The sequence below is a fragment of the Lynx canadensis genome, chromosome B4, assembly GCF_007474595.2.
Source record: "Lynx canadensis isolate LIC74 chromosome B4, mLynCan4.pri.v2, whole genome shotgun sequence".
NCBI lineage: Eukaryota > Metazoa > Chordata > Mammalia > Carnivora > Felidae > Lynx > Lynx canadensis.
The window spans coordinates 77,716,262-77,731,371 of record NC_044309.1 but is presented as its reverse complement, the minus strand read 5'-3'; the positions used below and the strand labels follow the sequence as shown (position 1 = coordinate 77,731,371).

Genomic DNA, 15,110 nt, shown 5'->3' with positions numbered 1-15,110 from the left:
TTAACCCATCACCCTGAGAATGGCCTGCCTCCCACGGGTGCATAAGCATTTGCCTCCCTTTGGTCCGGTGAATAAAATAACAGAAACACCATTTTGGTTTTTTTTTAATATCGTGGCAAAATGGTTTTTTTGAGCAAAATAAAGTTTGAAAACATGCAGTTTTTATTTAGAATGGAAAGGTGCATCTAGCCTTATTGTGCAAGAGCAGGCAATGCAACACTTCATTAGCAAAATTTCAAACCACACCTAATGGACGTAAACTCTCCTTTAGCGGCCTGTCTCTGCTCTGCACACCTGTTGAAAAGTGTGTGAAAATAGATTCAGCAAGGATTTTCTGCCAAGAGCACATGGGACTGCGCGTGTGTGTGTGTGTGTGTGTGTATGCGCGCACATGTGCGTGTGCCTGTGTGTGTGTGGGTAAGGAGAAAATTGTAAACATTGCTGGGAACAGGATGCCTCCTATATCTAACCTGAATTAAATCTAAAAGCCACTTCTTAGTAAAGGTAGGGCTAAAGATCTTAATGTAGCACAGGAATTCAGAAGGTAGAATCAGTTCTGGTAGAGAGAATCAAGTCAGGCTGTAAGGAAGAAGAGGGCCTTGGACGAATGGGTCGAGGGTCAAAAGTTTCATGAAGTTGAAGGACATTCTGAGAGGAGGGAATGGAGACCACATTCTGAGTCCCACATTCTGAGAGGAGGGAATGGAGACCAGGAGGCAGGGGGCACTAGGGAAACAGAAAGCAGTCTGCTCCAGTTAAAACATAACAGTGACAGACACATGTGTGAAACACAATGAGAAGGATATAGATATAGACCCAACTCTTATCTTGTATTTATTATAGGTAAGGAAACTGAAGCCCCAGAGATTTTAAGTGATTTACCCAAAGGCAAACAAGGGGCAAAGAAAGAACTAAAATGGAAGTTTTCATGTTTCCAGCTAGGTGCTGTTTTCATTGTCCCATTCTGTCATTGGGGACGGGTGGGAGATCTTCTTCCCTTTAAAAGTAAACACATACAGAGAGGTTAAATGAGTTGCCTTTAGATTACATGTCCAGCTGAATAGTGGCAGCAGTGCTGATACTGAGACCCGCCGCACGACTTAGCAACTTCACTGGAGAAGGTAAAATCCTGGAGCTAATACAAAGGCCATCCTTCCCCTCAGAAGCACTGTACCTGTCAGGACCCATCCTGAAAAAGGTTATAAAACCACAGGGATGATCAGGGATGTGGGTGAAAAAGCAGGTTCTTCTTCCTGTCTCTAAATTTGCCTACCTAGCTCCAGAAGGACTCAGCCAATGGAGTGGAGTATCGATGAACAAAACATGAGAAAAGCGGAGAACTCGAAACGTGTTGTAATAAACTGAGAGTTAGGAGGCATGGGTTTTAGTTTTGACTCTACCACCAACACGGGTGCTGGCTTTTGACAAGAACTTTACCCCATTAAATTTATAAGAGGAGGATGATGAACCAGCCTACATCTAAGGCTACAATATTCTAATTTTCTATGATTCTGGGTAGACTCCAATTTGCAGGAAAAGAGACAGGAAGAGTTGAAGGTACACTGAACTCTGAGAAACAACATGTAATTTAATGCAATAGGAACGAGCCCTATTTAAAGGCACATCAGTCCATCCTATAATTTCGATTTTTGTTTACATTTATATTTCTGAACAGAAAAGGACACACAGAGCAATTACCAATTTTAAGAAATGGGAAAGGGAGTAGGAGTCAACTCTGAAGGCCTTTTTCAACTTAATCCATACACTTTCTTGCTGCCCCACTTAAGATGGTTATTGGAATAGATGTAGCCATTTGAAATTCACTAAGTTATTATTAAGAACTGGAGAGAGGCGTCAGGGTGGCTCAGTCGGTTAAGCGTCCGACTCTTGATTTCGGCTCGGGCTCACGTTCGTGACATGGAGCCCCATGTCGGGCTCTGTGCTGGCTGTGGAGCCTGCTTAAGATGCTCTCTCTCCCCCTGCCCCTCCCCTGCTCACTTGTGTGCTTCTCTCTCTCTCTCTCTCTCTCAAAAAAAAAAAAAACAGGGGCGCCTGGGTGGCGCAGTCGGTTGGGCGTCCGACTTCAGCCAGGTCACGATCTCGCGGTCCGTGAGTTCGAGCCCCGCGTCGGGCTCTGGGGCTGATGGCTCAGAGCCTGGAGCCTGTTTCCGATTCTGTGTCTCCTTCTCTCTCTGCCCCTCCCCCGTTCATGCTCTGTCTCTCTCTGTCCCAAAAATAAATAAACGTTGAAAAAAAAAATTAAAAAAAAAAAAAACAAAACAAAACAAAACAAAAAACAAAGAAAGACTTCAACAGTCTTAAGAAAATAGAAAAAAAACAAGAACAAAGACATTTTGGCAAGTTCAAGCTTCTTAGAGTACCTATTTGGTTTTGAATATACATATATAAAGAAACTCGGGAAGATCCTACTAAAACAGTGGTCACCTGTTCAGGGAGACAGAAGTGAGCAGATGAGGGAGAGATTAGGGGAGACTTTTTACCAAATATCTTTAATTGACTTTTTAACCATGTAGGTAAGTAACTTATTGTTATTTAAAAATCAAATAAATAAATATAAACATCCCCGAAATTCTATTTTTTGCAAGCAACTGTTGAAAAACAAGAAAGCCAAACAAAGGAGACATTAGAACAAAGTCCCAAGAGGCAAAGAAAATGTTGTAACACTGGGAGGTCTGAGGAAACCCAAAGAGAGAATCATCTAGACTGTTTTCAGGGACCAGCTGGGAAAGTCAGTGAAATGCTACATGCACAACACTGTTGAGGGCCTGAAGTAGCTTATGATAGCTCAAACCAGCACCAGCTGGTACAAGAGTGTCTTAAAAAATACGACACACAGGTTTATGTCCCCGTGTCCCTGGAAGAGTGTGAAATCCGCAAGGGGGTAAAAATGAGAACTCTACGAATGGGGAAGTAGTTTTCCTTCACCCTCTAAAACAGAGGGAAGGAAATGAGACACCGGTGTCAATGAGAGCCATAAAAGTGATTAATTAGGTAGAAAAGGAGACCTATGAGGAAACGGGAAAGAAATCCACTTTTATCATTTAGCAAAGAAATTCTATTTGGGAAGAATTATTTAAGGCAGCCCATGAAACACAAACATAAGGGAATGTCCTCTTAAAGTCATTTCTACTCTCAGGATTTTTTGATTTGTGGGTTAGTTCCCAGTGTGCTTCCTTGTAGAGGAGACCTTGCTAATTTGGCCTAGTGAAAGGCCTAGTTAGTAAGAAGTATTAGTAATGCCAGGGAAGACCTGCAAATAAACTTGAGCCAGCACATTATTAATCAACTAAAAAATCCCTCGCTTTGGAGTGCCTGGCTGGCGCAGTCGGTAGAGCACGCGACTCTTGATCTTGGGGTTGTAAGTTTGAGCCCCTTGTTGGGTATGGAGAATACTTAAAAATAAAATCTTGAACAAAAACATCCCTTGCTTATAAGGACAATTAATACTTCCCAAGTGCTACTAATGTTCTTTCTTGTCACAAGTGTTAGTTTGTTTGCTTCATAACAATCATTAAGCTATGCATTTATGTTTTATGAACTTTTCTGCATGGTGGTATATTTCACAATAAAAAAAATGATCACCAAAAAAAAAAAAAAAAATACAATTAAAGTTATCCTTTCCACAAACTATATACCCTTGTGGTGAGGCCAAAGCCTGAAGTCATCCTGTCTATCATGAAGAACCAGTCTCCTGATGGAGCTCCACCAACACTCCTACCCAGGGAATGACACCCAATCAGGGCCAGAGATCTGCCCTCTCTGAGGCCTCACTCCCAATCCAGGGTCACTGAAATCTGAGGCATTAGGAGAAAAGAGGCTACCTATAGGGCAGACACCAGGGGAAAAGGCATGCAAAGGAAAACTGGGCCCTGTTGATGTGTATTCTTCATATATTAAGTCGGGTTTAAGAAAAGGAGATTGAATCTGCATTTGAGTTGGAAAGATAAACAGTTCAAATAAAAGCAAAACAGTTCTGGCTGCCTGAAAGGCCAGGGTCCAAAGGGCTTTACATATCTATTTATTGCACTAAGAGTACTTTCTGAAAAAGTCACACCATTGGCCAACTCACCTAAATAGGCACAACCTAAACCCTGTGATTTGTCATTGCTTTGTACCTCTACTAAGATACTGGATGCAAGGATAGGAAAGTGTAAGAAGACATTTCTAAAAATATTTCAAAATTTTACAATGGGATGAAATGTTCTTCTAAAAATAGCCCAAGATTCCACGTTCCCTTGTTCACTAACCCAGAAAGTTAAAGCCTGCCTCCTCCCTCACCCATCTACCCCACTCGGCAAAGGCCCACATTACAAAGCCAGACTTTAAAGAAGGGAAGAGTAACTGAGCAAATCAATGAAAGTTTATGAAAACTACTCAGCTCCAGAACTTGAGATGTGAAGAAGTCCTTAGAAAGTCTGTCCAACTTCTCAGTTCTAGATGAGAAAATTTAGGCCCAAAGAGGTGACACATCTTGCTAAAAGGACATGAACTAGTTTTGGGAAGTTGTTTTATTTATAACTTGCTTTTCCCATAAACTATTTGAGGCATCTTGAACAATACACATATGAGAAAAGAGAAATATAGATCAGAAACATGGTGCATTATGGTAGAGTCAGGATTTCTTACTTCTGGTTGACTGTTATTCACATCACTTCATGCTTCGTTTCTTAAACTTTCTATATTTCCCAGTGGAGGATACAGGCCACTGTTGGCACTTATATCCTGAGTTGCAAGAGAAGTGAGTGAAGGACCATCTTGTGTAGACAACGTCATAACTGCCTTTGCCATCCTGAGCCAAAAACGCCTTCACAACTACAGCTGGGTCAAGAGATCAACTGGTCTCATCTTACTTCTGTCTCGTTATTAAGCCAAGAAACTAAAATTTCTTCCAAATTATGAGCCTGAAGGACAATTTAGTTAAGGGAAGCTTATGGGGCAGTTTTGTTAATATAGATAGTTGAGTTAAGCTTTATATTTGTGAATATGTTATCACACACAGCCTTTTCTCCCCTCATCTGGAAACACCTCTCAATCTAATTCTTTAAATGACCTTTGTCAAATGGGGGATCCCTAGAACGGTGTTTGGCGTCAGTCCTCAGTATGCAATGGCTAAGTAGTTGGCTGGCGGATTAGCCAGGGGGCTTTGCTTCTCCACCTGTTGCCTTGCTGCAAAAGAGAATCATGAGAAAGAAGCCCACGGTTGGGTCAAATGTTTGTTAGAGGAGTTTGAAACTCTTGGCCAAATGAAGACAAGTATTTATTTCACTTGTGCTTCTTACGGGCAAGAGTAACAGAGCTGACTCTAATGTAAGAATGAGTGTTGGCTCAAGCCGGACAACTGAGTAACAAGGCCAAAGACCTGGTCTCCTCACGGGCCCAGTTTGGTTTACCCTCTACTATTCCTGTCCCCAGCAGCTAAGATCTAATGTCACCAAGGGACAGAGGAAGTTCCGACAGAGTACAAATCCATCATCTCCTTCAAAACAGTAGGCTTTGCTGATGTTGTAACAGTTACATCATCTTTATATGTAAAGATGGAATTCTGAGTGGGTGTGGGAGACAGATTCTACCTGGCTGCATCATCTTTCGGTACGCCATCTTTCTTGGACTCTATTAAATAGTCCCGTTTCATTTATGTTCTCTTTTGTTTTTGTTTTCGAATCTGTTTTCATCTTTTTCTGATCTGGCCTGGAGCCAAAAACTGAAGCCTTATTAACACACTCGAGGAGCGTCAAGGCCCACAAATGAGCCTGAGCAGCAATGACACTGAAAAACAAACCCCATTAACCAGAACCGAAACAAAGGATTAACTACTTATCCAAACTCTGGCAAAGGGACAGTTCTTCCTCCCCCGTCTCCCCTAAGCCTGTTAGGAAAGGGGTGTCTGAAGCCGCACTGCCGTCTCCTCCAACTCACTTTCTGCGTCAAATAGTATGGGTCAAAGTCCTCCAGGGGAACTGCAACCAGGCCTTGCGGGATGTCCCCATAGATGAAAGGCAAACTCTTCCCCGCTTCCAGGTCACTGTTCGGCTTGGGCTTGCTGTCCTCATCGTCTTCCCGATGACTGCCTTCGGCCTTTGGCGGTTTCTTGAGCTTGCTCTCGGCAATGCGCCTCTCGATGTTTGCCAGTGACTCAGGGGTGAAAGGCTTGAAACTATCAGGGCCTGGTGGTGCGAGCAGCCGCGCTGCCATCTTCTCATCCTGCAGCAGCTTCGTTAGTTATGCTGCGTCCGGGACAGGTCAGCTCTGGAAGAAACGGCAACACAGACAGCAGTAATCAATCGCTGCTCTAAAAAGAGGCCAGACCAAACCATCTCCCTCTCGACCTTTATTCACAACCTCCGCAACACATAGTTTCTTCTGTGACACGGGTGTTTTGCTCTTCAGAAAATCTGTGGCGGGAATGGGCGAGATGATGCTCATAAGCCCCTCTCAGGGGAATGGTCAGCCAGGGAGATCCAAAGATGGGAGGCTCCTAAATTGCTTGTGTTTGTTACTTACATGCAACTCACTGTTTGTAAACCACACACAACCACAAACATACATCCCATACTCTCAACGGACTTCTAATCTAAACTAGTAAGGCATATTTGACATTACCCAGGGGGATGTGTCAGCTTTGGAATCCTCCTATGATGCTCAAGTCACCCTCCTGTCCTGGAAGTCTACTCCCTACAGAGATACTCTTTCTTCCAAAGACAACGCAAGGGCAAACTGTCACTCTTTCAAGATTCCGGGTTCTGAAAACACTAAACCCTTCAAAACTTTGGAGGCACAACAAAATACAGACAAAATAGCTCCCATTTGCTTTGGCTCTTCCATTTCGAGTTATTTTTCAATCCACCAAGTTGTGTAAAATCCATCTGGTACAGAAGTCCAGAAGTGCGTGCTTTGATGACCAAGATCCTGCCAGGGACAACCGGGGGTGGGGGGTGGGGATGAGGGGAGCAATTGGTGGAGGAATCTCAGAGAACTTCCTCTGAAACAACAGCACCACACTGCCACAGGGTGAATGATGGCCGAAAGGCCTGCACGCAGCCCAGAGGGGCTCAAGCCAGGAAGGACAGAAGTAAGAACAGAACAAACCAAGTTTTTCTTCTAAAAGGAAAAATGAGGGGCGCCTGGGTGGCGCAGTCGGTTAAGCGTCCGACTTCAGTCAGGTCACGATCTCGCGGTCCGTGAGTTCGAGCCCCGCGTCAGGCTCTGGGCTGATGGCTCGGAGCCTGGAGCCTGTTTCCGATTCTGTGTCTCCTTCTCTCTCTGCCCCTCCCCCGTTCATGCTCTGTCTCTCTCTGTCCCAAAAATAAATAAACGTTGAAAAAAAATTAAAAAAAAAAATAAAAGGAAAAATGAAGTAATGCCACACGAGAGCCAGTGATATCTAAGCACAGGATCTGAAAAGTCCGTTTCCATGTTTACACAGAGTCCTGGGTCATTTAAAACACGCCCTGAAACAGGGGAATCCCTAACATCAAAAGTACGCATGCTTGGTGCCTGTCACAAAAGGACCTGAGCAGGTGAGTCTTACCACGAAGGCTTTAGGGTTGTACCTGCATCTCATCTGGTGTTCCTCGTGCTGCTTTCTCCCTTTAGTTTTGTGAGCTCCACAGAGACAATCGGGGAACTTCTTTTAGAAAGGCTAAAGATTGTTCTCTCCCTCCTACTTAGCCCTCAGGGTCCACTTCAAGGCAAGTACCCATAAAACTCAAGGCTCCTCAAGAGGATGGTAGTAGAGTTAACTCTAAATAATTTGAGAGTGAAATACCCCAGGGCTCCTTTCATAAATACACCCGCAGAGATCCCAGATTTCTCTAGTGGTGGTGATTGCTAAGTGTTGCAGAGGCAGTGTGTAGTGTCTATATACGGGCTGGTCAGCTCACTCCCTTACAGCATGGGACTAATGAGGCCAGAACCACAAGTCCGCCCTCACACACACCAGAGAGCCTCACACTGTGCTGAAAAAAACCCCACTATTCCATAGACCATGGGGTCAAAGAAATCATTCTCACGTGTGAAGCACAGGATTCCTGAGATGCAAAGGATTTTAGAGATACAGTCCATTTCATTTTATAGATTAGGAACCCTGGGGTCCTAAGAGATGAGACAACTTGCTCAAAGTCACAGGGCCAGGATAGAAATCACAGCCAAAGAGCTCTGACTCTCCGGCTCCCACTTTTATTATGACCAGTGTCAGTCACCCACCCTCCTGTCCTACTCCAACCCCCGCTACTCCCCAGCGGGAACGGTCTGGATCATGGAGTAAATCACACGCAAATGCCAATGCTTTTGCTGCTCTAAGACTTTATTCGCAATGTTTCCCTCAAACTAGAATTCCTTTTCTCTCATTCCTTCCTTCCTCTCTATCCCTGAATTGTCTCCACACGAATTTTCCTCCTTGACTGCTATAGCTTTACCATGATCTTAGCTAACCTTTATCCACTACTTACTATGTTGCAGGCACTGTTCCAAGCACCTTACTTATATTAACTCATTTAATCTCCAGAACAACATACGAGGTAGATATCATCATTCTCCCCTTTTAATAGATGAGAAAAGAGACACAGAGACCTGCCCATAGTTACATAGCTAGAAACGGGTAAATCAGGATTCAAAACATCCTATTCATACTTGTTTGGGCTCTTAGTCATTGTTGAACTGCACCATATAAATTCCCAGAGAGCATGGAGGGTGCCTTAAACTACTTTTGTATCCCTTTCACAAAAAATGGGACTATTCTTGAAACCCATAATTAGGTTAAATACCTGGGACCTCTTGGCTCCCACAGTCACACTCATTCTGAACTCTGGTTCCTACCTGGAGGACAAATATTGCAATAGTTGCTCCCAAATGGAAAGTGTCCATCGAAAGATGAATGGATACAGAAGTTTATATATATATATATATATATATATATATATATATATATATGTATATATAAACATATTCTGATATATATAATATACGTATTATATATATAATGTAACGTTAGCCCTAAGAAAGAATGATACCTTGCCATTTGCAATAACATGGGTGGACCCAAAGGGCTTAATGCTAAGTGAGATTAAGTCAGACAGAAAAAGGCAAATACCATATGATTTCACTCATATATAGAATCTAAAGAAACAGCAGAAACAGACCCATAGAGAACAAACTGATGGTTGCCAGAGGGGAGGAGAATGGGGGTATGGGCAAGGTGGATGAAAAGGAGGGGGAGATACAGGCTTCCAGCTATGGAATGAATACATCATGGGGATGAAAGGCACAGCATAGGGAATATAGTCAGTGACACTATGATAGCATCGCATGGTGAGATAGTAGCTACACTTATGGTGAGCATATAGATTTGTCCAATCACTATGTTGTACACCTGAAAGTAATGTTAACATTGCAAATCAACTATTCTTCAGTTGAAAACAAATACGCAAGAAGTGACTGAATGCTGACAATTTCTGTGACCGCATTGCACAACCTGGGTTCTTCACCGCTCACCCTATCCAAGGCTAAGTTCTCCACCTTTCTTCCTGGCTTCTCCAACACCATGGTCCCTCAATGATCCCAGCTCCCCCTCACATTCTCAATCTTCACTTTTCCTCTCCTACTTCTGTATCTTCTCCCTTTATATCTCCTGCCCTGCTCTCTCTCCATTTGGTTTAAGTGATCTTCATTGTACGTTATCTTGGTTCTACCCACAACTACAGTCTCTTCTCTCGGGGCTAGCCTTCTGCAATCTCTCTGCAACACTCTTTCAGGGATCTCATCTACTCCAAATAATCTGTACCTGGGTGATTTTCAGATTTCTAGCACCAGTCCCAATTGCTCTGTTGACCCCCACAGCTGCCTGTCACCACTTCAAAATTAAAGTATATAAAACCACTCATCTCTTGACTTCCCAAACTGATTCTTTCTCCTGGCTTTCTTAATTCTGTTATGAGAACCATCGTTTTAAAGAGCAAAACAAGAGGGGCCGAGTGGCTCAGTCAGGTAAGCATCTGAGTCTTGATCTCAGCTCAGGTCATGATCTCACTGAGGGTTTGAAATCGAGCCCTGCGTTGGGCTCTGCGCTGACAGTGCAGACCCTGCCTGGGGTTCTCTCTCACGCATATGTCTCTGCCCCTCTTCCACTTGGTGTGCGCTTTCTTCTCTCTCAAAAAAAAAAAAAATTAATTAAAAAGATGTTTATAAAAACAAATCAGAAACAAACAAACAAAAAAGAACCATCGTTTTTCCAGCCATCTAGCACGGAATCTGTCATCTCTGCTCTGTCACCCTTTGCTGTCCTTGCCCAACCAGTCACCAGCCTTACTAATCCTTCTTTCTTCTGAGTTTCCATTTTCAACAGCATCACCCTCACCGGGGTCCTAATGCAACAGCCTCACTTGTAGACCAGGCCTCAGTCCAACAGGCACATCTCTGCTTCCATTATGTCATTTCCCTCCCTCAGGCCTCAGGTTGTCAGAGGAGACAACCCACACATGCCACTCCACCGCCATTCAAGGTCTTCTACAACCTTACGCTTCTCAAACATTCTCTTCTACTGCTTCCCCGCAAGAACATCTACACTGGTGACTGTTTTTTGTTTTGATTTTCTAGGGTTTTTTTAAAGGTGGAACATAATAAAGTATATAGATCTCTAGTGCACGGATTGGTTACTTTGTACAGATGTATACATCTGTGTAACCACCATGCAGCTTAAGTAATAGAAGATTTATTCCAGCATCCCAGACAGCTCTCTTGAACTCCCTTGTCAATAACCACCATCACCACCCACGCCCAGTAAAGGCTGTTCTGACATCTATCTCCATAGATTGATTAGTTTGGCCTGTTCTTGAACTTCATATAAGTAGAATATAAAATACTCTTCAGGGTCTGCCTTCTTTCACTCAACATTTCTGTGAAATTTATCTTCGTTGTGTATGTACCAGTGGTTCATTCTTTTTATTGCTGGGTAGTATTCCACATATGAACACAGCATGGTTTATTTATCCATTTTACGTTGATAGACAGTTAGGTTGTTTATGGTTTTAGGCTATTATGGACAAAAGCTGCTAAGGATGTTTTTGTGCATGTCTTCTGGTGAATGAACATATGTGTTCATTTCTTTTTAGCATATAAACAGGAGTAGAATGCTGGGGTCAGAAGAGGCCATGTGTGTGTCTAGCTTTGGTGATACTCCCAATAGAAATGTAAGAGGGTGAGGCGCCTGGGTGGCTCAGTCGGTTAAGCATCCAACTTCAGCTCAGGTCATGATCTCATGATTCGTGAGTTCAAGCCCCATGTCAGGATCTCTGCTGTCAGCACACAGCCGGCTTGGATCCTCTGTGCCCATCTCTGCCCCTCCCATGTGTGCGCGCTCTCTCTCGCTCTCTCTCAAAAATAAATAAACATTAAAAAAAAATCACAGTCTTCTTTATTTCCACCCATTCTAATGTGTATATATAGAGGTACTGCAGTTTCGTAAAAAATAATTCACTGAGGTGAAATTTATATAACATAAAATTAACCATTTCAGAGTGAACAACTCAGTGGCAATTAATACACTCACAGTGTAGTGCAATTACCAAGTCTATTTAGTTCCAAAACATTTCCATCAATCCAGAGTAAAACGCTTTACCCTATTAGTTTCTCTTCATTTCTCTCCCTGTCCACCCCCCCACCCCCACCCCTGTCCTGAGCTCCTGGCAACAGGAGCTGTCTGTCTGTGTTCTGTCTCTGTTGATCTTTTCTGGATATTCATACAAATGGGAATTATATAATAAGTCACCTTTTGGGTCTGGCTTCTTTCACTTAGCATCACGTTTTTGAAGTGCATCCACACTGTAGCATGTGTCAGGACTTCAACTCCTTTCTATGGGTGAGTAATGTTTCGTTACACGTATCATAATTTGTTTATTCATTCATCCATTGATGGACATTTGCGGTCTTTCCATTTTTTGACTATTGTGAATAGTGTGTACATATGTACTTCTTTTAGTTCCTGTTTTCAACTCTTATGGGTATACACCTAGGAGTAGAATTACAGGGTCATATGGTAACGGTATATTTAATTTTTTGAGGAAATGCCAAACTTTTCCTACGGTGGCTGAGCCATTCTGCATTCTCATCAGCAATGTAAGGATCCAATTTCTCCATATCCTAGCCAGCACTTGTTATTTTCCTTTTTAAATTCTTTTCTAAATTTTTTTATTACAGCCATCTTAGTGGGTGTGAGTGGTGTCTGATTACGGGTTTTGACTTGCATTTCCCTAAAGACTAAAGAGGTTGAGCATTTTTTTCGTGTTTGTTGGCTCAGTGGAGTTTTAATTTGCTTTTCTCTGATGGTATTGAGCACCTTTTCATATGTTTATTGACCATTGAGATATCCTCCTTTGTGAAATGAAGTCTTTGGCCACTTTTTTCTATTGGATCATCTGTATTTTCTCATTGATTTGTGGGAGTTCTTTGGATATTTTCCATACAAGTCATTTGTCAGATATATTTCAAATGCTTTTCTCCTTTTTACTTTCTTAATGGTGTCTTTTGATTAACAGTAGTTCTTAATTTTGCTAAAATCCAACCTATCAATCTTCTCTTTCATGTTTTCTTTGTTCTGAGAAATCTTTGCCTATCCCAAGGTCATGCAGTTATTAGCCTATGTTTTCTTCTGGAAGCTTCACTGTTTCACCTTTCTTATTTAGATTTCAAATAATTTGGAATTGATTTTTTTTACATATAAGCTAGAGGTCAAGGTTCTTTTTTTTTTTTTTTTTTTTTTCCCTACATGGATATCTCATTGACCCAGTATCACTCAATAAAAGGCTAGTCACTGGGGAGCCTGGGTGGCTTAGTTGAGCGTCCAACTCTTGGCTTCAGCTCAGGTCATGATCTCTTGAGTCCCAGGACAGGCTCTGTGCTGGCAGTGCAGAGGAACCTGCTTGGGATTTTCTCTCTCCCTCTCTCTCTGCCCTTCCCCTGCTCACACACCCTCAAAATAAATAAACATTAAAAAAAAAAAAAAAAAAAAAGAAAGGACTGGTCACTTATTTTCATTGACTCTTAAATATACTTTTCATTTTCTTGTTTTAAATCTCCTGAAGTCATTCTTTCCTCCTCTTCAAGGTTCTAGCTGTCCCTTAAAACCAGCTTAAATTCCTTCTCCTGAGGAAACTGTGTTGCAAAAAGTAAAAATAAACTTTTTGGATTTAGAAGGAACCTTAGAGACCAGCGAGTCCAACTTGCCTTACTTTACAGATAAGAGAACTTTGCAAGAAGCAAGAAAGGCTGAGTTATCTAACTGCTAATTAGTGACAGATGTAGGGCCAGGACTCAGGTCTCTTGGCCTCCAACACAACACTCTTCTCACCATAGCACAGTCTCCTGGGTAGCACACCTTGCCCATCAGACCACCCCAGCCTCAGCTTTCTTCGTCTGGCAGTGATGCAATGAGACAGCCAGCCCAGATGACAAAGGAACAAGAAAAGCCACTTTTAACCCTAAGAGTTCTGAAAGAGACTGAACTGGACTCAAAGTTGGGAGAAAGAGACGGTTAGGATTCCCTTCTCTTGGTCATCCAGTAGGATTAAGATCTTAAAACATTAGCTGTGGTCTGTAACTACAAATAGAAATGAATCTAAATTAAGGGGAGAGGGATATAGGAGAGGGAGAGAAAACTGGCTTTGGAGTGGTTGTGACAGGGATGAAGGAAGAGAAGTCATGCAGGAGGAGTTGCTAATGGAAACACCACAGGCAAGGGTACACAAGAAAAAAATGTTAGGAGGAGGGCCAAATAGCAAATAGTATTAAACACTTGTCTGACTTGAAAGAAAAGAACGAAGTTGGGAGACTTATAATTTCTGATAGCAAAAATTACTACAAAGATACAGTTACCAAAGCAGTGTGGTACTGATGAGGGATAAAAGCAGAAAAATGTTCATCTTTAGCCCTGAAGGCTGACTTACAGCCTGCACAGTTCTGATAAGGATCACATATATGCTGGTTGCTACATTCTTAAAGGGTCTCATGACAGCCTGTAAATTTCACTGACAGCTGATACTGAACTGAACGATAAGCACCAGAGAAATCTTGTGAAAGTAGTTTCATGAGTAGAAATTCGAAGAAGACATTTATGATCTAATACTCCCTGCGTGTCCCCATCTGCTTGAGCATGAAGCGTCACAGAGCCTCGTGAGCAAAGCCTCACTGAGCAAAAGTGCAGCTCTTTCTGTCCAAGGGACTCTTGTCCTCATGCTACTTAAACAAACTAAGTTGCACCATACAACATCGCAAGAATTCTTTCTTGGCCGTTGCAGGGGGTGATCCCGCAACAGTAGTGGCATAAGACAGACATATAGGCCAATGAAATATACAGCCCAGAAACAAACACTTATATATATCGTCAAATAATTTTCAACAAGGGTGACAAGACCCTTCAATGAGGAAAAGGAGAGGTTTTTCAAAAAATGGTGCTGGGAAAACTAGATACCCACATGAAGAAGAATGAAGTTGCACCCTTATCTTACATCACATACAAAAATTAACTCAAAATGGATCAAATATCTAAATGTAAGAGCTAACCCTATAAAACTCTTGGCAGAAAATGTAGAGGGAAAGCTTCATGACATTGGGTTTGGCAAGGATTTCTTGCATAGGACACCACAAGCACGGCAACAAAAACAAAACAGATATAATGGACTGCATCAAATAAAAAACTTTGTGCATCAAAGGGCACTCAAGAGAGTGAAATGGCAACCCACAGAATGGAAGAAAGTATCTGCAAACCATATATCTCATAAGAGATTAACACTCAGACTTTATTAAAAAAAAACAAACCCGGGGCGCCTGGGTGGCGCAGTCGGTTAAGCGTCCGACTTCAGCCAGGTCACGATCTTGCGGTCCGTGAGTTCGAGCCCCGCGTCGGGCTCTGGGCTGATGGCTCAGAGCCTGGAGCCTGTTTCTGATTCTGTGTCTCCCTCTCTCTCTGCCCCTCCCCCATTCATGCTCTGTCTCTCTCTGTCCCAAAAATAAATAAACGTTGAAAAAAAAAAAAAACAAACAAACCCTACAACTCAACAACAAAGCAACCAACCTGGTTAAAAAAATGGACAGAGCACTGG

General features: G+C 42.5%; 1 protein-coding gene across 3 annotated transcripts in view; it reads right to left on the bottom strand.

Annotated features, from left to right (window-relative positions):
- The window catches only part of SCN8A (sodium voltage-gated channel alpha subunit 8), a 122,260-nt gene extending 115,998 nt beyond the window's left edge, over nucleotides 1–6,262 (bottom strand). For all 3 annotated transcript variants that reach the window (XM_032593975.1, XM_032593976.1, XM_032593974.1), the window contains exon 1: nucleotides 5,938–6,262. In XM_032593975.1, coding sequence (XP_032449866.1) covers nucleotides 5,938–6,213 — 276 coding nt within the window. In that variant the 5' untranslated portion in view covers nucleotides 6,214–6,262. The remainder of the gene's footprint in view (nucleotides 1–5,937) is intronic.
- Nucleotides 6,263–15,110: the final 8,848 nt, after the last annotated feature.